General features: G+C 37.1%; 2 protein-coding genes across 4 annotated transcripts; both read right to left on the bottom strand.

The window, feature by feature from the left end:
• Positions 1–10,390: 10,390 nt before the first annotated feature.
• On the bottom strand, positions 10,391–13,544 carry LOC110017964 (protein NUCLEAR FUSION DEFECTIVE 4-like). Of its 3 annotated transcripts, XM_020715152.1 has the most exons (4): positions 12,749–13,544; positions 11,375–12,285; positions 10,732–10,907; positions 10,391–10,626 (listed from the first exon to the last, which is right to left on the bottom strand). In XM_020715152.1, exons 1-4 carry the CDS (start codon positions 13,082–13,084, stop codon positions 10,415–10,417), a joined length of 1,635 nt encoding a protein of 544 aa, XP_020570811.1. In that variant the 5' UTR covers positions 13,085–13,544; the 3' UTR covers positions 10,391–10,414. The 3 variants fall into 3 exon arrangements, with proteins under 3 accessions (XP_020570811.1, XP_020570810.1, XP_020570812.1); XM_020715151.1 differs by having other exon boundaries at positions 10,391–10,907; XM_020715153.1 differs by having other exon boundaries at positions 10,391–10,907; positions 12,681–12,815.
• A 750-nt stretch (positions 13,545–14,294) lies between these two features.
• On the bottom strand, positions 14,295–21,611 carry LOC110032168. The gene is made up of 2 exons (XM_020735704.1): positions 21,207–21,611; positions 14,295–14,528 (listed from the first exon to the last, which is right to left on the bottom strand). Exons 1-2 carry the CDS (start codon positions 21,572–21,574, stop codon positions 14,501–14,503), a joined length of 396 nt encoding a protein of 131 aa, XP_020591363.1. The 5' UTR covers positions 21,575–21,611; the 3' UTR covers positions 14,295–14,500.
• Between the last annotated feature and the right edge of the window lie 108 nt (positions 21,612–21,719).

Raw genomic sequence — 21,719 nt, 5'->3', positions numbered from 1 at the left:
TTCTTGCCATGTATGCATCTTCTAGATTTTTCCTTCCCATACTTGTCTTGTCATTTCCTTGAAAATGGTGGGGCGTGACAAGTAAATTAATCAAATTAAGCTACAATGCACATTGAAACACAACTATTGTGCTTGCATTGCACGCACTCCTTTTAACCACTCTTATTTGCTTGACAAGCATTCTGCACACACACATTGCACCCTTGTCAACATCTACGTGTAGATTTGCATATCTACGCACTTACATAGACATTGTACCATCAGGTATGCTTCCTCAATCACATCATTAATCACCATCAGTTAGTTGACTTTGATAATCAGACCACCCAGTATTGAAAGAATGTCTTTTATCTTGAAGGAAATAATAATTTTCAAACATTTGGCACTATTGTGATAATATATAATCTTCATTAAGGTGACCTTATATTCCACATGTGCGACTAATGTTATAACCTAAAAAAAAACGTAATTACTGAGCTCCACTTAAGAAATAATAGTATTAAAATCCTAGTTGTAGTCCAACACCATGTACTACACTCTGAGAATTACATGAGAATGATGTGAGTGTTCCACAAACTATTATCTTCCTTACCAATATTTAATAGATAATTTTGAAATGATATTAAAGGTGTTAAATTTGAATTTTATAGGGAACAAGAGCTAGTTATTTTTTCATTAATATATTGTAATAAAGGCACCATAATTTGTACATGATGCATATATCATATTATGTTGAACTAACATAACATGTTAATATTATTAGTGATCATATAACTCACTTTAAGTCTAATAAAAAATCAAAAAATATTCTGCCCACAATAATCAATTTGTTTTCATTTTTTTCTCTTTTTTTTATAGAGTCGTCGGCTTGTCTATCTTCGTATAATTCTTTTTTTCTAAATAAATATTTCTTTCAGATCATATAGATGATATGAAGAAGAGAGGAATATAAAAATAAGGACATACGATAATGAAGACAAACGATAAAAAACACTTAAAGAATTTTTGTGAAGAAAACTTCGTGTGATAGCCCAAGAGCGTACTCCAAAAAAAATAAGATCGGGTCGAAAATATCTTGGAAGCATTTCCATGAAGAAGACACATGAAAGCAAACCACAAACAGAGATTCAAGTGTGTGTGCTTGTTATGGAGTCAAGAACAACTCCCAAACAGATGTATCCTTTTAGTTAATACATCTTGGGGGATGCTAAAGAATATTCTTGATAAAAGGAATCATGCTTATATTTGTATAACGACTAGTAAAGGGTGTCATAAAAGACAATTATCTCACAAGAGCGTCCTGATGCCCTCAAAGCTCATGTCGATCCATATGGATAGAGAGTGAGTATCTCGTGATCCCATACAAATGGTGGTTTATCAGAGACTAGGGCCTATGAAATAACTAAGTCGTCTTATAGGGTCCAAACTATGCTTTGAAGGCCGAACCAGGCCATAAGTGTAGGGTGAATCACCGTAACCCAAATGGTTAAACATGATTGGGTGAATCGCCGTAAACAACTATGTTGGGTCTGTCGGGGTGGAGAAGCACGTGGCCTTCTCTTCGGGGCATGCAGTATGATGCAGTTATCTATCACAATCCTAAGTGTGGAGACCCTATTAAACATGATTGGGAATATGTTTATGCATCCAACCCATTTTAAATCTGGCCTCGAGGGCATACAGAAAATAAAGGAAGGTTTGACAAACTTGAATATTTTAATCCTAAAATTTTGATTATCTTTATCTTTTATTAACATTTTTTAAGTAGAAAAATTATAATTTTAGGGTATGATCCTAAATTATATTTTCCGTGAGATCCCATATGCCAAAAATAAAAAATAGAAACAGTTCAGACATGCAAATATTTAAAAGAAAGCACTCTAAAATAATATATAAAAGTGGTCAAAATGTCATTGGGTCGATAACATATCCCAGGAAAACAAGAAAATTGGTAGGGCTCTGCATATACATGTCTGGTTCTATATCTATTTAAAAATATAGAAATTCAGACTTAATGTACGGGACACAAGCCGCCGCTCCCGGTCCCCATCACATGATTTGGCGTGTCATCCTCCTCAAAACCTGTGCTCGTACCTTACTTATGATACAAACTCTCATAGGACTCTATCAAATACACTGGAAATAGAAAATAAAAACTCGACCTGTATAAAACAAGCATTAGCTGGAAAAGCCACGCAACTCAAAATAGGTCGTGCCTTATAATTTGAAGAGATAAAGAGCACCTGCAAGCAAAGTATTAGAAATCATTACTTGTTCACCCATAACAACACCTGTGTGAGTGTGTATTTAAGCACGATACCCTGCAGAAGAATGCCACATTATACTATCATGCATTGCAAGCAACAAGCACACCAAAAAGTACAAAGGAGACACATGACTAACACAAAAGCACAAAACATCACAAAACAATAGTCAGAGGCGTCGAAAAATACTGTCCATCACCCTAAATCCTAGCCTTGCACACCTTGTAATGAGAAAGTATCATAACAAGCATCTAAGTGAAGAGTAATTCTCCAGGTAAGTATGACTTTAATGGGGTCGCCGCACCGACCCTTTCCCGATGATCCAAAGGATTTAAAAGGTGTCACCTACGATGAATTTTAAAGGGCTGACCATATATATGGTCTAGCTTTGCTACATGCATAATTTCAAAATATAGCGAGCATAATAAGTAGAAAAATACATATTTTTTTAGTTTAAAATAAGGGACATTAAATACGGACCTGTAACATGCAAGGGTGACACGAGTTATATCCCTTTGATCCTTAACACAGACATACTCGTGTAAATTTCAATGACTTAACTCGCATTGCTCATCGGGATCAACTCGACAAGAAATGCTCGTTAAGGCATCGTGATTGTCATAGGTCACTCTCCTATCTAGTCTCACTCGATATGCATACAAGCACGCAAATACATATGCAAATAGTCAAATGACATAAGTGGCAACAAAGAGTATGCCGTGAAGGCAATGACTCAGGAAAAGATGGGCAACCCAAAGAGGGTATGTCAAGGCGGCAGTGACCTAAGGGAATTGGGCATGCTGAGATGACAACGACCCGAAGAGGATATGCCGATGAGGCAGTGACTCAAAGGGATGAGCATGTCGTGGTGGCAGTGACCCAAAAGAATGGGCATGTCAGTAAGGCAGTGACCCAAAAGAATGGGCATGTCGTGGTAACAACATCCGGAAAATGGTATGCCAACAAGGCAGTGAACCAAAGTGATGGGCATGTCGTGACTACAGTGGCCCGAAAAGTGTATGACGAGGGGGCAGTGACCCAAAGAGATAGACATGTCATTGAGGCAGCGGCCTGAAAAATGTATGAGGATGAGGCAGTGACCTAAAAGGATAGACATGCCGTGGCGGCGATAGGGGCCCAAAAAGGGTATGTCGAGGAGGCTGTGACCCAACGGGATTGACATGCCGTGGTGGAAGCGTCCCGAAAAGGGTATGTTGAGGAGGTAGTGACCCAAAGGATGTGCAGCTCAAGCAAATGACAATGATCATGTAGACAAACACATACAGGGCGCAATGCAAAACACATGTAAGAAAGTATGCACGTGTACATGCACTACATGCAATGGTGCAAGTGGTTGGTCGACTGAACTGGGGTAACCGGTTAAACCAAAGTGTTGTGAAATTGGGTTGGGACCGCCGGTCGAGGCACAAGTGGTGGCGACTGGTCCGAGACGATTGATCGAGGCACAAGTGATGCCGACTAGCCCGGGATGACCGATCGAGGCACAAGTGGTGCAAGTGCATGTGTAATATGCAAGATGATCCATTCAAGGCACACATGACACAATCTAAGGCAAACATCCACATGCAATAGTGAGACATGCCCGCGTTAACATCCTCGCATAGGAAGCCTAGCGTTTAACGCTTGGTTGTGTGACATAGCCGTCTCCTACTTTGGCGAGGTAAGTGGGGAGTTTCTCCCCAGATTTTTGACGGGGAAACTCTAAGAAACTTTGTGAGATTGACTAGCTACAAAGCTTTTTCCAATTTCACAATGCCTCAAGGCTTTGTAAAGTGAGATAGTTATAAAAATTTTCTCACTTTACACAACCCACCATCCCAATTTCTCCAAGAAAAATCAGAGATTTCAAAGCAAGGGGAGGAAGGGACTCCAACCTGTAGGAAATTGTGCTATGGTTCATAACAAAGGGATCACTCAGCTCTACAAAGGTCATTTGGCCGCACATGAGAAACCCTAACCTAAAGGCTCACTCTAGAAAAACTAATGATCAATCACATAGGCATGTGACTGTGCGATCCATCTATTGGCATGTGGTTGTGCCGGCTCACACCGACTAGCGTACGCACCCCATGTGGCCAATCAAACCCACACACCTATCACAACTAAACCATAGGGCTAGCTATGGAAAGGAATGCAAAGGGGAAGAAAATCTCACCACCGCGAAGTTTGCTCGATGTCCACCGGAGTTTGGGAAAAAAGCTCTCATAGAAGGTAGGCCAGAAGTCCAGAAGAAGCTTTCCTCATTAGAGAGTGCAACAGAGTTGTCTTCCTTGAGCTAGTATAACGCTTTCCTAGCCGTGCTCCTCTGAAGTTTTGTCGAAGAGGAAGAAGAGCAACATAAATGAAGAGAGGTTGGGAAATGACCAACCTCAAGCTCTCCTCTTGAAGAAACCCTCAAAGCTTCAACCTCTCAAGGAATGAAAAAAAATACTACAAAGGAGTGGGGGAGAAGAAATGGAGGAGAAATGAAGAAGAAGAAGTGGAGGAAGGTGGAAACTCTAGCTCACCAAGAGAAAACCCTCACTACTCTCCAAAAGCTCTCCCTTAGCTCTCACCTAACTCCCTGACAAAATAGCGTCGATCCTTTGCAAATGGGAGGGTTTGCTTGGTTAAGCCAACTGAGCACCTCCAAAATGACCAAAAGGACCCCAATAGACGCCCAAGAAGCTTTTAAAGTAAGAGAAAAATAGTCATTTTGTGTCAACTTTTCCCACTCCCCTAACTCAAGTTCGAAATCCTTGTGAATGTGACGACTTCGAGATTCAAAATGGCATAAGAAATGGCCCAAAATTGCGCCTAGAAGCTGACTGGATCCTTGGTGCCACTTTTCCAGGTGTCGAGGTCCCAACCAGACATGTTGAGGCCTTGGCGCCAAGCTCTCAGAAAAATGACAGTTTTTTGCTTGTTTTGGGACTTGGTGCCTCCTTTATTCGGCGCATAGACTCTGAGTCTGTGCCAAATTTTAAAATCATGTGCGAGATCTCCAGAGTCTTAGGCTTGATGGTCTGGAAAGATATTTTGGGTGCATGGGCCCCCGATGTCGGCCCCGAGGCGCCGGTCTTGCCTGAGACCCTAATTTTCACCCGAAACGTCCGATGAAAGAATTTTTCTATCTGGAATATATGAGAGACTCCATGTGAGTAAAATATAGTCACATAAATTCAAAATGAAGTATTCTCGTTGGTCATTCTGTGGGGAAATTGGTGCCAACGACCGTCCTAAACTGCAATGTGTGTATGGTGTCTCAAACTCTAATTTTCCCGTAGTACACGTAGGTAGATTCCATGACTTCCTATGGCCGTGAGAGGTTACAGATGGACGTGTGGTACCTTATAATCATCAAATTATGCACCAAACATGCCTCACATCCCATATGGGCCACTCGGAGGGAATTTCCCAAGTAGAGCTAAATCACCACCAAACCTAGCTACTTGCCCCAAACAAGTGTCAGAAGGTCTCGGGTGGGTGTCTTGAGCTATCAAATGCTACAGATGACCGTAGACCATTCTAAGCCATGCAGGCGGACACCCTATACTATCGACATAAAAAATTGATGCCAACATCGCCATTTCTATCAAACAAAGAGGGACTACAATCAAACTTTAAGAAAAAGTCTAGAAAAACAATTAAGAAGCATACAACAACATCAATACCTGCAAAAGTACAGCAATTGAAATGCTGAGGGTACAAGAAGGGATAAAATAGTGGAGTTCCCAACTGTGACAACTGACACATAGATCTGAAAACCAATGTCTAAAAAGACACAAAAGTAATGATGCAACGAAGAAAGGAACTAGGTCCCATAGGTGTAAGCAGGACTCCTAAAATGGAGAGAGAGTCTCTTACCCATCACTAATTTATTTTTGTTTTTTTTTCATCTTATTTTTGAAGGAGCTGTCAGTTTGTCTATCGATGTATAATTCTCTTTTTTGAATAAATCTCTCTTCCATATCATATGAATGTTCTTCAGAAGAGATGAATAAAAAAATAAGTAAATACGACGATGAGTAAAAACAAGAAAAATCATGTGGAGAACTTTCGTGAAGAAAAATTCGCATGATAGCCTAAGAATGTACGTCAAAAAAAAACGAGACCGGGTCGAAAATGCCTTGCAAGTATATCTACGAAGAATACCTACGAGTGCAACTCACAACTAGAGATTCAAGTGTGTATACTTGTTCTGGGGTCAAGGGTAACTCTCACAGAGACACATCCCTTTGGTTAATTACATCTTGGGGGTGCCCATGAATACTCTCGATAAAAAGAATAATGCTTACGTTTGTATAACGACTACTAAAGAGTGTGATAAAGGATGGTTATCTCATAGTAGCATCTCAATGCCCTCAAAGCTCATGTCGATCCATACGGGTAGAGAGTGAGTCTCTCACGATCCTATACAGATGGCGGCTTATTGGCGATTAGGGCCTATGAAATAACTGGATCGTCTTGTCCACACTATGTTTCCAAGGCCATACCAAGCCATCAGGGTAGGGTTAATCATCGTATCCCAAATGGATGGTGGTCTATCCACAATCAGAATCTGTGAGACAACATCGACGAAGCGTCAAATGGATTGAAGTTGCTCAAAGTGGGAAAACAAGGAAAGGGAAGAGTAATCCTAATTGAGAAAAAATAGCCGGGTTAGGATACCGCAGATCCATCATTCCAAGTTATTAGGACCCCAAGGCTGCCTTGTTATGAAGGTAGTCGACCCAACACGACCAGAGATCCATTGTCAACAAATCGGGAATTGAGTCGTCAACCCAACATAAGCGCCTAAATAAAAAAATTATGTGGCCAGTCGGGTTGAAGAAGCACGTGGACTTCTCCTCGGGACAAAAGTTCATATTAGTCCTAATGTGGAAGCTCTATTAGTATGATGTGGAATATAGCTATGCAATGCAACCCGTTTAAAATTCGGCCCAAAAACTATGTAGAAAAGCAAATGTAGATTTTGAAAATACTGAATATTTTAAGTCTAAATGTTAATTAGTCTCAAAATTTTATTATTAAACTATTTATAAAAAAGTTCATAAAACATAAGGTCCTAAAGAATCTAAGTGATCAACACGATTCCCAGACAAAATCACCAAGTCAAAAAGAACGAAACTAATTTCAAGCACACAAGCATGCAAGTAAAACAATAAAGCAAGCCAAATACACAATAATAGATGGTCGGGTGCCACTGGATCGACAATATATCACAGAAACAGAAAAAGACGGTCGAACACCACATAAGTACCCACCTGCTCCTAATTTTTTATATAAATGAGATTTAAAATCAAGGTAATCGTCATAATAGCATTCTTCTAGCACTTATTGCACTTGACTCAATGTTGAAAAAAGAAGCAAAAAATATAGTTAAATTCTTAATAAAAAACATGCCATCAATGATGAAATACCTCACCACCTACATAACAAATTAAGCATTATTTTGAAATTTATTATGATCTTATTAGTAAAGTAAAGCTTTATCTTAGCCATCCATCTATAGACTTCATCTATATAAATGGCCTTTTGACAACATCATTATTTTTTATTTATTTGGTCAAATGGGGGGTTGGCATAGATGAAAGAAAAAATTGAAAGAGGTAGAATTATAAATAATGTTTCTCATAGGAATTAAATTTTCACAAAATTTGACTCAAGAGTGGGTTTAGAGCCCACACAATAAGCGACTGAATCAAGCCAAAATGTGAATTATGTCAAAATTGCATTACTTTGTTGATGGACATCATTTGTGTTAAACTAGTCGGCCGGCATTGCCGATTCAAATGCCCCTTACTAAGCAACTTCTCAAACAGTGCTTTCAAAAATAATAATGCATTGTCCACCAGTCACTCTCATTGTGATACAATCATATTTTTAGTAGTCAAAATTCCTCAAATAGTGGCAACAAGGCATTAACTAATAGAATTAATCATTTTCTTGAATTATGGTGAAGATTTTGTTGACAGTAAGTTTTGAAAACTTTAAATGTTTTTTTTATTCTTGGGATCTACTTAACATTTTAGGGTCTATTTGGAGCGATGACAAGAGTGCGGAGCGACGCCGGTTGCGGCTTCGCGATTTATGGTCGTTTGGGGCGGCGATATTCGTAGAACGCGAAAAGCCAAAACCGACCCGCGTCCAAGCTTCATGTTTCGCCCTTTTACCCCAAGCCCCATTCCGCCTTTTTACCCCGTCCGAAACAAATCCGGCCACAGGCAGAAAAGAATCGCATGCGACGAGCTTCTCCCCTCTCCTCCTCTTCTCCGAAGGTCTTCCTCCTCCTCCCACGCAATCGCTTGGGACATTGGTGCTTAAGGGACCTTATTTCTGTGCAAGGTGCTCAAGGGATTCTGCTTTTCTGATGCCATAGTGGAGCAACTTGGACCTAAGCTTCTGCAAGTAACTGCCACAGCTAGTATCATTAGTTGAGGACATGTGGATGTTTTTTCTCTTCTTTTTGCTTCTTTTTAATAGAACTAAGTAAATCTGAGCCAAAGATTCCCCATTTCTTTCAGCTTTTCTACATCTGCAAGCAACACTTGGGGCGTTCCGGTGAGTTATTTGCAATTTAACCAAAGTTATAATTTTTCTTTGTTTCTTTTCTTTTGTTTGACCTGGCTTTGAATTATCTGTATATTCACATACTTATGGAAATCACAACTCTGATGTTTTGTATAAATTTATCAGTGCTGCTTCACTCTCCAAAGAAAATTCATTAAAAATCAGAACCATAATTCTATTTGATTGTAATTTTTATCAGCCTTTTATGAAATGCTAGAACTTGCAAGCTTGAAAAGGTTGTTGGCTTATTTTTCAGGAAAAAAATGATCTAAGCTATTTTTGAAAATTTTGTGAATATTTTGATATTGGCAAGCAGTTGTAGTCCCTTGAAACAAACTCTATGTGCCATTCTTATGGAGAATTGCAAACTTATCCTATCTTTTCTAGTTTCGTTTAGCTTTCTATTATTTTCTTTGATGTGAAATCATGCATTGAAGGATTGCTTTACAGGGTGTTTTGTAGGATGTATTTCTACCTTAAATTTGTGCCTCAAATAGTTTACTATCATTATCATTATCATTATTATTATTCTTCTTATTTTTTCTTTTTTGTTTTCCTTCACAAACTAATCAGAAGTTCTCCATGAATCAAAGGAAATAAGCCCAATTTATATTTTTTTGTCAATATATGGTGACGATACCAAAAGCTAAGTAACTTTCAGGTTAACTGAGAATGATTACTTGCTTGGGAATTGCTATCCTGTTTTCATGGTAATTTATTTGTCTAAGATGTTAAAATTCTCTATTTGAATTGTCCAAGCCGTCATTTTCTTCAAACCCAACCCATTTATTTATTGATATATTATCATTATGATTTCCAAGCTGAAATCCATCATGGAGCAGCTTGGACGGCCCAAGAATCCTAGGGTACCTGTTGCATCCCATGCATCAATGTTAGATATATAGCAGACGACGTTGCTTGAAAAGATTGAGCTTAAGGTGAATCTGAGCCTCCAGTCAACCTTTTTATCCTCCACATTTTTTTTTCAACTTAATGCATCCAGAGGAGGCTTAGGGGCTGTGGTCATTTGTATATTCTGCTTTGAAATGAATTTCTGCTTCTGAAGTATCAAATATGTCGTTATCACAGTTCTGTTTTAAAGAACTTCACTAAACATGGACATAATCATTTTTCTAGAAACAACTGTCCCACAGCTGTTTTCACATAGCTGCAACAAACAGACAGTCAGCTTCCCGGTAGCATCTTCCCCACAACAGCTTTTTGGGGCAGCACAACCGCAGCTGAAAAGCTGAGAAGCTGTAACTGCGCCAAACAGACCCTAAGTTAACACCAATAATATCAGATAGAGCTTGGCAAGCAACAAAGAGTAACAATTCTACAATATAATAGAAATCAGTATGTTTACAAATTACAATAAAAGCTTAATATAGAACCTTCACATCCTCAAAAAACAAATATTTGACATGTAAGAAAAGGGGGAAAAAACAAAGAAATAAGAATCTATGATGCAGGAGCAATCATACAACAAAATGTAGGAAGAATGACAAAGTATTCACAGCAAACTCATAAATCAACCATGGCTTCCACTTCAGAACAAAGGAGGCAATCATCACTCTTTATAAGCAGCTCAAAGAGGAGTTTTTTTCATAACGATTCGAATAGAAAACTTTCGTTCTATAAACAAGAACCAAACTCAAGATAACTGCAATGATGCTAAATCCAGACATTATCATTGAAGAGTAGAAGAAGCAAATCGCTCCCTCACACCTCAGCCCCTCTTCTTCCAACCTATCTCCATGTTTCTGTCTCATGTGAGCTTTCCTAGAGGCTTCATAATCATATATATTACTTACAATAAGTTCTGAGAATATCAAAGAGCCTGCAGGGTTTGCACAAGTGAGAAAATTATAGAAAGACCCAAAATTTCTCATACCAAACAGCTCTGACGCTGCAGCTGGGGCGATAGCCCAGTGAGCTCCAAAGCCGAGCCCTATTACAAGTGTTCCAACGTACAATGATCCCGGCAAACCCATACCGATGAAAAAATGTCCTACTGCCATTACACCCTGAGAGACTGCCAGAGCTAGAGGCCTTGGATATGCATGATCCCTGCAAAAGGGCAGAATGACGCGAGAAGAAATATGATTTTCTAGAAGGAAATAAATTGAGTCAAGATGGATTTTAAAAGCAGTGGATTTGCCTTAAGATAAGTGCAATGCAATAGTAGATTGATTAATCACGTGTTACACTGATTTCAAAATAAATTTAATAAATTTAAAATCCCATGCTGATCAAATTTAGTTTAGGATTTCTCCTTTCTTAAATATGACTGATTAACCACTGTTTTTAGTATGCTTTCTCAGATGCTATTTTTCCAAATCAAATTTTGGGAAAAGTAAGAGAAAATTCTTCAATTTATTTGTCCAAACAGATGCTATGTGTTTTTGCAACAACAACAACAACAATCAAAAAGTTGCACCAAACGGCTCAAAATCAATTCTTTGTCAGTTGAAAGATATGAACTTCAAATATAGAACTTAAAAGTAGAAAAGTCTGTTTTTGAACATTTATCATACCTCACAATTATTTCTGACAGGTAGCCGCCAACAACTCGGCCAAGAAAATTCCATATACTAATCAATGACACGAAAATGTGTGGTTTATCGTAGCCCAAAGACTGGCTCATCTGTCCTAAATTATCCATAACAGTTAAACCTGAACCAGATCCCAACAAAAGAGAGATAAACAAAAGCCAAAAGTCTGCCTCTATGAAAGCCTGACACAAGGTGAAATTCTCCCCCCTATTCAACCCTCTCCTGCTCTGCACCCTTACAGCTCCCACAGGTGCAGCCTGAAACAGTTCTGCTTGCACCTGCTGATTCATCATCATCCTCTTTGATTCAGGAAGCAAATCAACCTCGTCAGACTTCTCAACCTCTACCTCACAGACCATTAGTTCGTCCGGCTCCTCCCTTTGAGACTCGGATAACAGACCCTTTCGATCGCTTGAAGCAGCATGAGAACCAAAGGTTATGATTAAAGGAATTGTGATAGGAGATAGAAGTAGAATGATCAAGGCAACAGTAAACATGATAATGAAATTATGGCTCAAGTTAACAAGGTCTTGAAGGAGCATGGTAGCCATCAAGTAAGCAGCTAAAAGCAAGCATAAGCTATAAATGAAAGCAAAGCTGGAGTTGTCTGAAGGCTGGACTTGCTTGGGCACAGCTACCGGTCTAATAATGAACATAAGGGCTATTACAACGATGGAAGGTCCGACAGCAACCATAAAAATGAGCGCAGCATCATCAGGAGAGCGTATTACGGTGTATATCTGAATCAAAATTGCACCACTCAGGCCAGCAAAACCTTTCAAGATGCCCACTATGGGCCCTCTGCTGTTAGGAAAGTTCTGCAAGCAAGAAACCAGTGCTGTTGTATTGAAGTATGTTTCTCCATTGTTACCAACAAAGAGAAGAATGCACATCTGTAAAATGTGCAGCAGGTAAGCATAAAATGACCATAAACTATGAAGCAGAATTCAGCAAAAGCACACAATGGGCGGCACACAAGTTTTCTTTTCAGTGTAAAGGGAAATTTGGTTTTTTTTCACCAAAGATGGTTTTTTTTTTTTATCATTAAAAACTGCATTTCCAACTGCTGTTTTGAATAATTCTAGCTCTTTCAGAACTTTTTTACAAATTTCTGCTAAATTCTAAATTCTTTTCAGAAGGCTCAGTTTCATTGTTCGCTCAAAATCCATCCATCTATGAAATTAACTAGAACCACTAAATCCCAGCGAAATCTTACAAATAAGAGATTCACAATCAACTATAACAAAAATCCCTAAATTTATGAAAAGCAGGAAAACGAACTACTCACCCAAACAGTTAATACTGTCGGGAACCAAAACCATCGACGGATTTGAAGGCAGACGAATTTAAACTCACCGCCCAAAGAGGCAGAACCGACACTCGTCCGGTGATGATGAGCCAGATCCAGCCATATCCCATAACTTTCTTCAAAGCGCCGATGAACAGAACCGACCAGAGAGGGAGAAATTCACAGAGAATTCCGGCGGGAAACCCAACGCTGCCGCCGAGATCCTTGGCGACACCTAGGGCTGCGATTTGGCGCTGGTTGTAGCCCATATAAACCTTAATCACAGGCGATATGCCGCCGAAGAGATATCCCACCCCGGCGACGGACTGTACCCATATTGCGCCGACGAAGACAAGCCATCGGTTGTTGAAGAAAGAACACGGAGGAGATTGAAAACTGTTCATTTTTAGGGCAAAAGTTGCGATCTTTGAACTTTCTGAAGTAAACCTCAAGAGATAAAATCCAGGAGGAAGACGGTGACTGGTACAACTAGGCTCATTTGAAATAGAATTTAAACTTTTGAGTGAAATTTATAAATAAAATAAAGAACGTTAGTTATATAAATAGTTTTATGCGTGTATCAAAACCATAAATATATTTTATTTTCTTCTATGGAATGGAGGCAAAGTCAATGCAGTCAAAATTAACTAGAGGAGTAAGGCTAATGACCAATTTGGAGCAGCTTATTTGATGCGGTGATACTTTGAAAACACATTTGGTCTGTTTGGGTAAACTGTGTTTTGACAGTTTATACGTTTTCAAAACACTAAAAATAACATTTTCACACCGCACATATCTAGGTGCTGTAGCAAATTTCTTGCAACGGTCTGACTTTTTCAAAAGAATAAAAATTTATAATAGTCACCGTACCTAACTTATCAACAGATTATTTTTAATCAACATCAGCAGATTATTCAATAAGTTGCAGCTGCTAGATAAACTCAAGTGATTTAATTATTCAATTATTTAAAAACATAAAAAAAAATCTCTTAAATAAAAATTATTGGTTTTGATGAGGGGTTATTGATTTAATCATTTATATGTTATTTACTTCATAACTAAACTTAAAATTTAAAAATCTCTAATTAAAATTGTGATGAGGAGTAAATAATTACAAGGAATATGAAAATAAATTTAAAAGGGAAACTTACATACCCAGTACATAATTTTTACGTATTTACATATCCCACACATATCATTTATTTATTTATATACATTACACTTTGGTGCACTTTAAAACTATGCTCGAAAATATGCAAAAATTTGGGTGCTATTTGTGCCAAAGTAAGAACAACTTCGTGTTGTCGCATCCGCCCGTTCCGTAAAAACTTTTTTTTTTTTTTTACGCAGCATTAACATACAAACCACAAATATGTATTTACATATCCATCACATCCATCTCAAATCTTTAATATTACATCAAATATGTCACTATTATTTATTTATTTTTTTATAAGTGAAAAGACTTGCAAGTGTTATAAATGCAAATATGAAAGTTAAGGTGTTAGATATATAAATACATAAGAAATGTGGGGTAAGTATGTAAATTTCTCATAAATTGAATCAAATATAAAAAAATGCCAAATGCCGGAGTTGCTAATGTCTAGCATCATCTAATCACTGGAAAACTGTATCAAAATATTATAAAAAATACAATCTTAATCATATAAATGGCAAATAACTATGTACAATGCTGCATATGCCCTGTTCTACACCTAGTGGTTGCTCGGGTCAAAGCTATGGAAACTCTGTCTGCTATAAAATCTTACTGAAGATAAATTAAAGAAGAAAAACAAAGGATGGTGTAGGGATCTTTGTTATCAGCTTTCATGGCGGAGAAGACTTGGCCTGCAATGCAAAGCGAAGGAAATCGGACTTAGAAACTTGCTGCAAATTAGCTAATAGCTAGAAACATATGAAATTTGTTTGGGGCAGCTGCAACTGAATGGACAAATACTTGCAAATTTTAAAAAATAATTGTTGATATTAAAGACTTTTCTGAACTTCAATTTTTACAAACATACCATAACACCTTACCTATGCATCAAAAAAGGGGGATCATTTTTAAAAAGTTAAAATGGTGATATTATTTAAGTAATGTAAAAAAACAATGTTTAAGTTTTAGATATGTATATACAAAGGAATTGGGTGGCATGTATGGAAGTGCCCCTTTTATTGTAGTTGCCACTCTAAAAGATTTGTTGAAGAAGCTATTTCTCATCAGAGATATTGCCGATAACTGACCAGAAAAACTGCCCCAAATGAGCACTAATGAATTCAGATCCATTATACGACATATGTTTCTACCATTTCAATTTGGATTATTACATGATATTGAATTGAAAATTAAAACTGGAGAGTAATGAAGAAGGTCATAGTTTAATTTTTTTTAAAAAAAAATAAGTTAAAGAGCAATGGCATACAACTTCAGAATTTATTTGCTGAAGTTAGTTAATCCTATGAATGTTTTTAAAAATGATTCAATGTTTACCTTTGCAATGCATCTTAAATTATTTTTTCAAAATTTATTGACCCAGTTGATAACTTCATACAAAATGATGGGGATAAAATATGTTGGAGGCTACTTCTTCCTGCATCTAGAGATAGTTGTCAGTCTTCTTCCTCTTTGTTGAAGTAGAAAGCTCCTAGGGTTTTGTTTTCTTTGATCTTTGAGAGGGTTATTGTGGGAGAAAGGTTTAGCTTGTGGGAGAGACAGAGTGGAGCAAATTTCATTGTACTGCGAGGATTGGTGATTTTATGGAGAGTAATTGTTTGGATTGTAAGTTTTACTTTTTTTTACACTTATTTTCTTTCAATGATTTGAATGAAATGTTTTGTATTTTTCAATCCCTTGATGAGTAGCTAGAATTCTTTCATGCTCGTGTCATGTAAGGATAGGATGTTCTCGTGGTTTTTTTGAATGTGTTTTCCCCAAAAATGTTTTCTACACTTGTGATGTATACACGTTGTTGAGCTAACTTTCTGCACTCAGTTTACTCTTGATCTAACCACTTTACGGCGTTAAAACTCTTGTGATTCCGGTCTTCTAGGGTTGCCTAGTGGAACAAACAAGTTAACACGTGAAAACATGGTGGAATAAACATACAATCATTAGGATTTTGCAACCCAAATAAGGGATACAAAGAGTCCTGAGAAACATTGCATGGTTAAGTATTGCTTACCCGTAATATGATTTTCACATTTTTTTATGACTTAGATATAGGCCAAGGCTTCGTTTGAAGCAACGTTGTCATTTCACCATTTTTTTTAAAAGTGGGGTTCGCCGAATTGGAGGAAGCTAGTAGCGATCCGAAACGACGAAATTTTGTTGTTCTTACGAAAAAAACTTCGGGAGATGTTCGTTCCCTACTTCATCAAACAAAAAAATATACAGGCATCGTCATTTCCTCTAATCGAACAAAATTTCATTGCCTTCTCAAATGAAGCCTGAGAAGAATATTGTCCCTAATTTGCAGCTATCACGCAAGGGAATTCCTAAAAAAATCACGAGAACATGCTGCATTTGAGTCACAAGGGCATGAGCTTTACTCCCTCTGAAAAACACTCAAGACTCTTAGTTCTGGTTGTTTCTTGATCTTGTTATTTGTTGTTTGTTGTTTGTGCAGGATTGAAGAATTTTTATTCTTGCAATCGTAATCTCTTCAAACCAAGTTCAATATGATAGTAAACAAGGCATTCCCCATCAGAATTCATTTTTGACACTTTCCCTGTGCGATCGATATGCAGACTCAAAAATCGTATATTACTTGATACATATATTTGTGTGATTAACCGACTTATCTCACAACAATTTTAATCATCACAGAGCACCCGAAACATTGATATTTACAAATCAAGCACCCAGGTAATTTGTTGAACTAATGAACCACCAAGGTTATGTTTTGAACTACCGAAAAGATGCATTTACGCGTACCACATTCAAACCATTGAAACTTTGGTAAAAATGAAAAATATGGGTATTTTAGCTTTGATCAGACCAAAATCATTTTTTATTGTTCATAAAGTATTTAGTCATGAGGCATCTTAAGAAGATATTTCTTGAATTGAAATTTCACTAGTCATGCAAAGTGTACTAGATGGCCACATAACTTCTAGGTTTTGTGAAAGAAAACCCATCTAACCAAGTATGGTAGGATTAGCAGTATAGTTAGTAAAATTAATTTCATGTTTATTACATTTAATAAATTTATGAGTTTCATGAAATCAAACCGCGACATAAATAATAAAAATATGTTCATAATTTTGAGCGGATATTACATGTTCACATAACGGACTGCATGAGTGCATTTGAAACGAACTTAGTTAGGGAGAACACCATATTGTTTTTATTGATTCTACATACTCATGGAGTTAACCAATGTATTTTAGCTTGCCAAGCTTAAATATTTAAATTGATTGGCCAGGCAATCAAAATCCCTCCCTTAGGAGATCTATTAATACACCCTGACGTTCAACAGCACCTCTAGTTATTTTGATATAAACTGAGGCTATGATACAAATTTGATGCAGAACATCATAAAGTCTTATTAAAGCAAACACAAGATGATATGCACTAAGAACATGGAGAAGATCCAATTCACAATTTTTCAACTTTTATTTTAGCTAAATATTAATCTCCTATAACTCCAAACATGAAAGCGATTATGGTTCACTCAAAATAATATTTTAAAATTATTTAATACTTAAATTTTCATTAGAAATATGAAAATGAATAAGAAAAAACATAATGGTTTAGAATTCACAGCACAAAAAGACCGGCGTGCCACAAATTTAACTAACTCTCAATATCACACCAAAAAAACTAATCACAAAGATAAAATAGAGGGAACAATGGAGATATCAATTGAAAGGTCCATGGTACACAATGGTAGAAGGAAAAACATCACCGAAAAGATGACATTAAGCTTGAATCGCATGATGAATTAAAATTCTACTATAACACAAGTCTGAGAGAAAATGCAATTTTTATCTAATAATACATCAATGAAACCATGCCTCGAGATGCTATTTATAACCAAAAATAAAAAAAAAAATCAACAGCTCCTCAAAATGCCCCGATATTTGGTCAAAATTTGCAACTTCCAATTGAAAATTTTCAAATTTCAAACCTAAAGAACAAGTTTTAGAGCACTATGTCACCTCCCAAAAGAGCCCTTGTGGGTGGTGGGCAGCCCAGGACTTAAATACTGCTTTTCGGCCCTACACCTAGCCAATGTGGGACTATTTGTCTGTGACATTCTCCTCCACCCAATCACGTGACGCCCTCGTCACGGATCGGCTCCACCGAGGGTCCCACTGGACCATGGAGAGTCCACACACATGGTAGGCAGTAATCTGCTCTGATACCACTTGTCACCTCCCAAAAGAGCCCTTGTGGGTGGCAGCCCAGGACTTAAATACTGCTTGCTTTTCGGCCCTACACCTAGCCAATGTGGGACTATTTGTCTGTGACAACTAGCTATGGTGTAAGATGATGTTAAATAGAGTAAGATTCAAGGTACGGGATCCTACAAAGAAGGGAAGTAAAAAAAAAATGCAACATTAAGAAAGTTTAATGAATTAGGAAACTGGGCAAAGCAACCATGAATCCTTCATATCTTAAAATTAGAATAATCAACCACTAGCAAAATCAAAAACGAAAATAACAAATAAGGCAGGCATATCCAGTATATGTAAAATACTAGGTGGACTTCTAATCAATACAGTCTTGATAGAGGAAAAAGTGGATACCAAAGCCATGTAAGGGATAACAGAAGTTTGGAACATATGTTATACCAAGAAATCTGACAACTACTAATCAAGATAATCTGAAACAGTGCTGCAAATCCGCCAACGTAATCAAAATATTTCTCATTTTTATAGGCACAGACAACATGAACTTATTGCATTTAAAACAACTAGAGAGCACAAACTAAGACAACTAAAACTACATCGAACTCAAAATGTCATCGCGAGCGTCTCAACACCGCGCCTTATGTTTACGACAAACTTATACTTTCGTAATTCCACCAAAAGCATATCGTGTTGTCAACAAAGATTCATATATTAATATCACTAGAATGTTGTAAATTGACATCTCCAAAATGCATCTAAAAAGGAAGATAAATGCCCTGCAGATACTCTAAAAAGCACCTATAAACCAAAATTGTTATTTGTGCCTTAAAGTGTTATTTGGCTTTACACTTAGAGACAAAATGTGAAATGATTATATCCGTGATAGGGTTGGTGTAGTTTCTATGATGGACAAAATTAGAGAAAGTTGTCTTAGATGGTTTGGTCACATTAAGCGTCGACCATCTGATAATCCGATGAGAGTAGATGTTTTAGATTCGACTTATGTTAGGAAAGACAGACTTAGACCTAGGAAAACTTGGGATTATTGTATAAAAAAATGATCTTAATTTAGTAGAACTAAATGAAAATATGACACTAAATAGGACGCAATGGAGAAAAATGATTCACGCAGGCATGCAGCCGACCCCACGTAGTGGGATTAAGGCTTTATTGTTATTGTTATTATCCTCTAGGCCTTCTCTATAATACATTGTTCCTAAATTCTCCATTATATGACAACTCTAGTGTTATCCTTAAAATCTTAATATATCCAATGCTGCCTCCCATGCACATGTAGTGCAACTAGAAAGCACTGAAGGAAAAGCATTGGTCAAGGCAATGTTATTTTCTTGCAAAACAGCAAAGCCTCTCAAGAAAGCATATCAACCATTGTTGATCGAAAAAAAATCCCGGATGTCTACATTTAACAACATTAGTTAACGTAGGCATTTTGAATTCTATTACTATAAAAAAATTATGGGAGGTAGATGATTTTGGCATCCATTATAGACACTATTACGACAATTAATGATGAGATTGATGACAATCCAACTCTGACAAGAATGATGTTTCTTCTTGCAATCAATTAATGAGTAATGATTTATCTCACAAAGCAAGGTTACAATAAATAGCACCACTAACATTTCATAATGACAAGCTAAATCCATATACACCTCCCAAGCTATTTTAGCATCATAATTATGGTCATATGGCAAGCTTTGTGAGAACTAAGAGATATTATGTATTATATTCCTTACACATGACTAATAATCATCACATCCCTCTATAGCACACATAAGCAACACATCTGAATCGCTGGAATCATTGTCTTTAATCATTGAATATTTTCCTTTATATTTCATTTGTTTTGCTATTCTCACCAACCCATAGAAAAAAAAAGATCACAATTATTCTCATCCTCCTATTCTTCAAACCCCCAAATGAGTGGACTCAACTCATCCAAGTATGGTGATATAACACTGCTCAAACATTGGTCGCTCATATCAAATGTCACACTAAAGACTTAACTATTATTGAATAAGGTTCCGATAGAGCAGCTGATGTCTAAAATTAAAACTAACAAAGGCATGGTTCAGTTAGGGTTATTATCACCTTTATCATCATTTGGCCTTAGCCCCTCCATCTACCATTTTTTAGAGCTAAATAAAAGAGGTGGAACCCCATTAATGGAGAGTAATATACTAAAAAAAGGTAGATTATATATGGGGATGGGTTAGATACCAAAGGCAATAGTTGCTTGCATCCATCAATTGCAACGAGATGTCACACTAGTTGTTTTAAGAAAATATCCTCTATTGTAGATAAATAACTCCCACGTGAATGTACGAAAACTAAGCTCTTTGAAGAAATTTAAAAGAAAAAAATTTAGAGACACCAAGATTTTCACCTTCTTCCGCATCTAACGCACCCTCTACTATCCAGTCCGAGCAAAATAGGTATGGGCCAATGCAACTCTTCTGATAATTTTGATCATTCACACCGAGTCCCCAATGATTTTAAAAGCATAAACCGGAAAAAAAAAACAAAGAATAATGGCAACACTCAACAACCAAAACCTAATGCTAAATAGCCTATAAGCCTGCAACACATGAATAAATGCATATCTAGTCTATGTGTGCCCCGATATCTGATTATAAATCCAAGAATTGTTCCTAAAAAAATTAAGCCATTTCAATCTAAGGAAAACTGAGGGGGTTATTTGGCAACTTCTGAGATTTAAGTTATTAGGATTTGCTAAATCATGCAAATCCAGATTTAGTAAATTCTGAAATGGTTAGCTCTCATAAATTATGTGGTAATAAATCCAATTAAATCCTATAAAATTGTTTGAAAAAGGCTATCAAATTTTAAAAGTTAACTAAATTTGTTAGAAGATAGAAACCTAATTAAACTTTCATTATTTCATTGCTATGATATTAATTAATTAATTTTCATTCCATTAAAGTATTAAAAATTTAATCAATCCTTTAATGTTTAAAAACCAAAACCATAGAGAAAAGTAACCATCATCTTTCTATGCGCGCACTCTAATAATCTAAACTGAACATAGAAATCAAACAGAAAAAATAGCCATTTTCTTCGGGGTTAACAAAGCACAAAAATGTGGATCTCATCAAAATAGAGAGTAATCTATCAAACATGCTAGCTCACCTGGGGCCCCCTTCGTCCCCCTCCTCGCAGGCGCGGCTTCGGTGGTGACAGAGGATCGCCTTGCCAATTTCAGATAAGCTAGAGACGATCCCTAATAAATAGAAAACGATAACGAAACCGATAACCCAGGGCATAAGGATGCAGCCAAGCACGAAAGTGATGGACCCACAAAGCATGAGCGCCAGAGAGACCCCGAGGAAAAGTGAAGCGAGACCCGCACGGGAAATCTCTAAACGCTGTGGCGAGCCACAGGGGGCGCCGACGGAGCGAAAGAATATGTGGGGAGAACGAAGAAGAGCGAGGACCAGAGAGCAGAGCTCGTAGAAGAGCCCCGATTGCTGCTGCTCCTCTTCACCCATGTTCGGCATGAAACCCTAGAATTAATCGAGGAGAGATTCTGGAACGGCGGAGATTCCCCACACTTATTATTATTATTATTACTATTATTATTTTAGTTATTGACATATCTATATTATTATTTTTTTATATTTATATGTAAAAAAAATGATTTGG

Source organism: Phalaenopsis equestris, unplaced genomic scaffold (genome assembly GCF_001263595.1).
Source record: "Phalaenopsis equestris unplaced genomic scaffold, ASM126359v1 Scaffold000002, whole genome shotgun sequence".
Lineage (NCBI taxonomy): Eukaryota > Viridiplantae > Streptophyta > Magnoliopsida > Asparagales > Orchidaceae > Phalaenopsis > Phalaenopsis equestris.
This window is presented reverse-complemented; position numbering and strand designations above follow the sequence as displayed.

Bases quoted from the DNA above. Each gene is read 5' to 3' on its own strand.
- LOC110017964 (XM_020715151.1), bottom strand. From the start codon at position 13,084: ATGAACAGTTTTCAATCTCCTCCGTGTTCTTTCTTCAACAACCGATGG. The intron at 12,286-12,748 runs GTGAGTTTAAAT...CACATTTTACAG, and splicing joins CGGTTCTGCCTCTTTGGGCG to ATGTGCATTCTTCTCTTTGT. The intron at 10,908-11,374 runs GTATGATAAATG...GCCCTTTTGCAG, and splicing joins CTGTCAGAAATAATTGTGAG to GGATCATGCATATCCAAGGC.
- LOC110032168 (XM_020735704.1), bottom strand. From the start codon at position 21,574: ATGCCGAACATGGGTGAAGAGGAGCAGCAGCAATCGGGGCTCTTCTAC. The intron at 14,529-21,206 runs GTGAGCTAGCAT...TTTGCATTGCAG, and splicing joins GGGGACGAAGGGGGCCCCAG to GCCAAGTCTTCTCCGCCATG.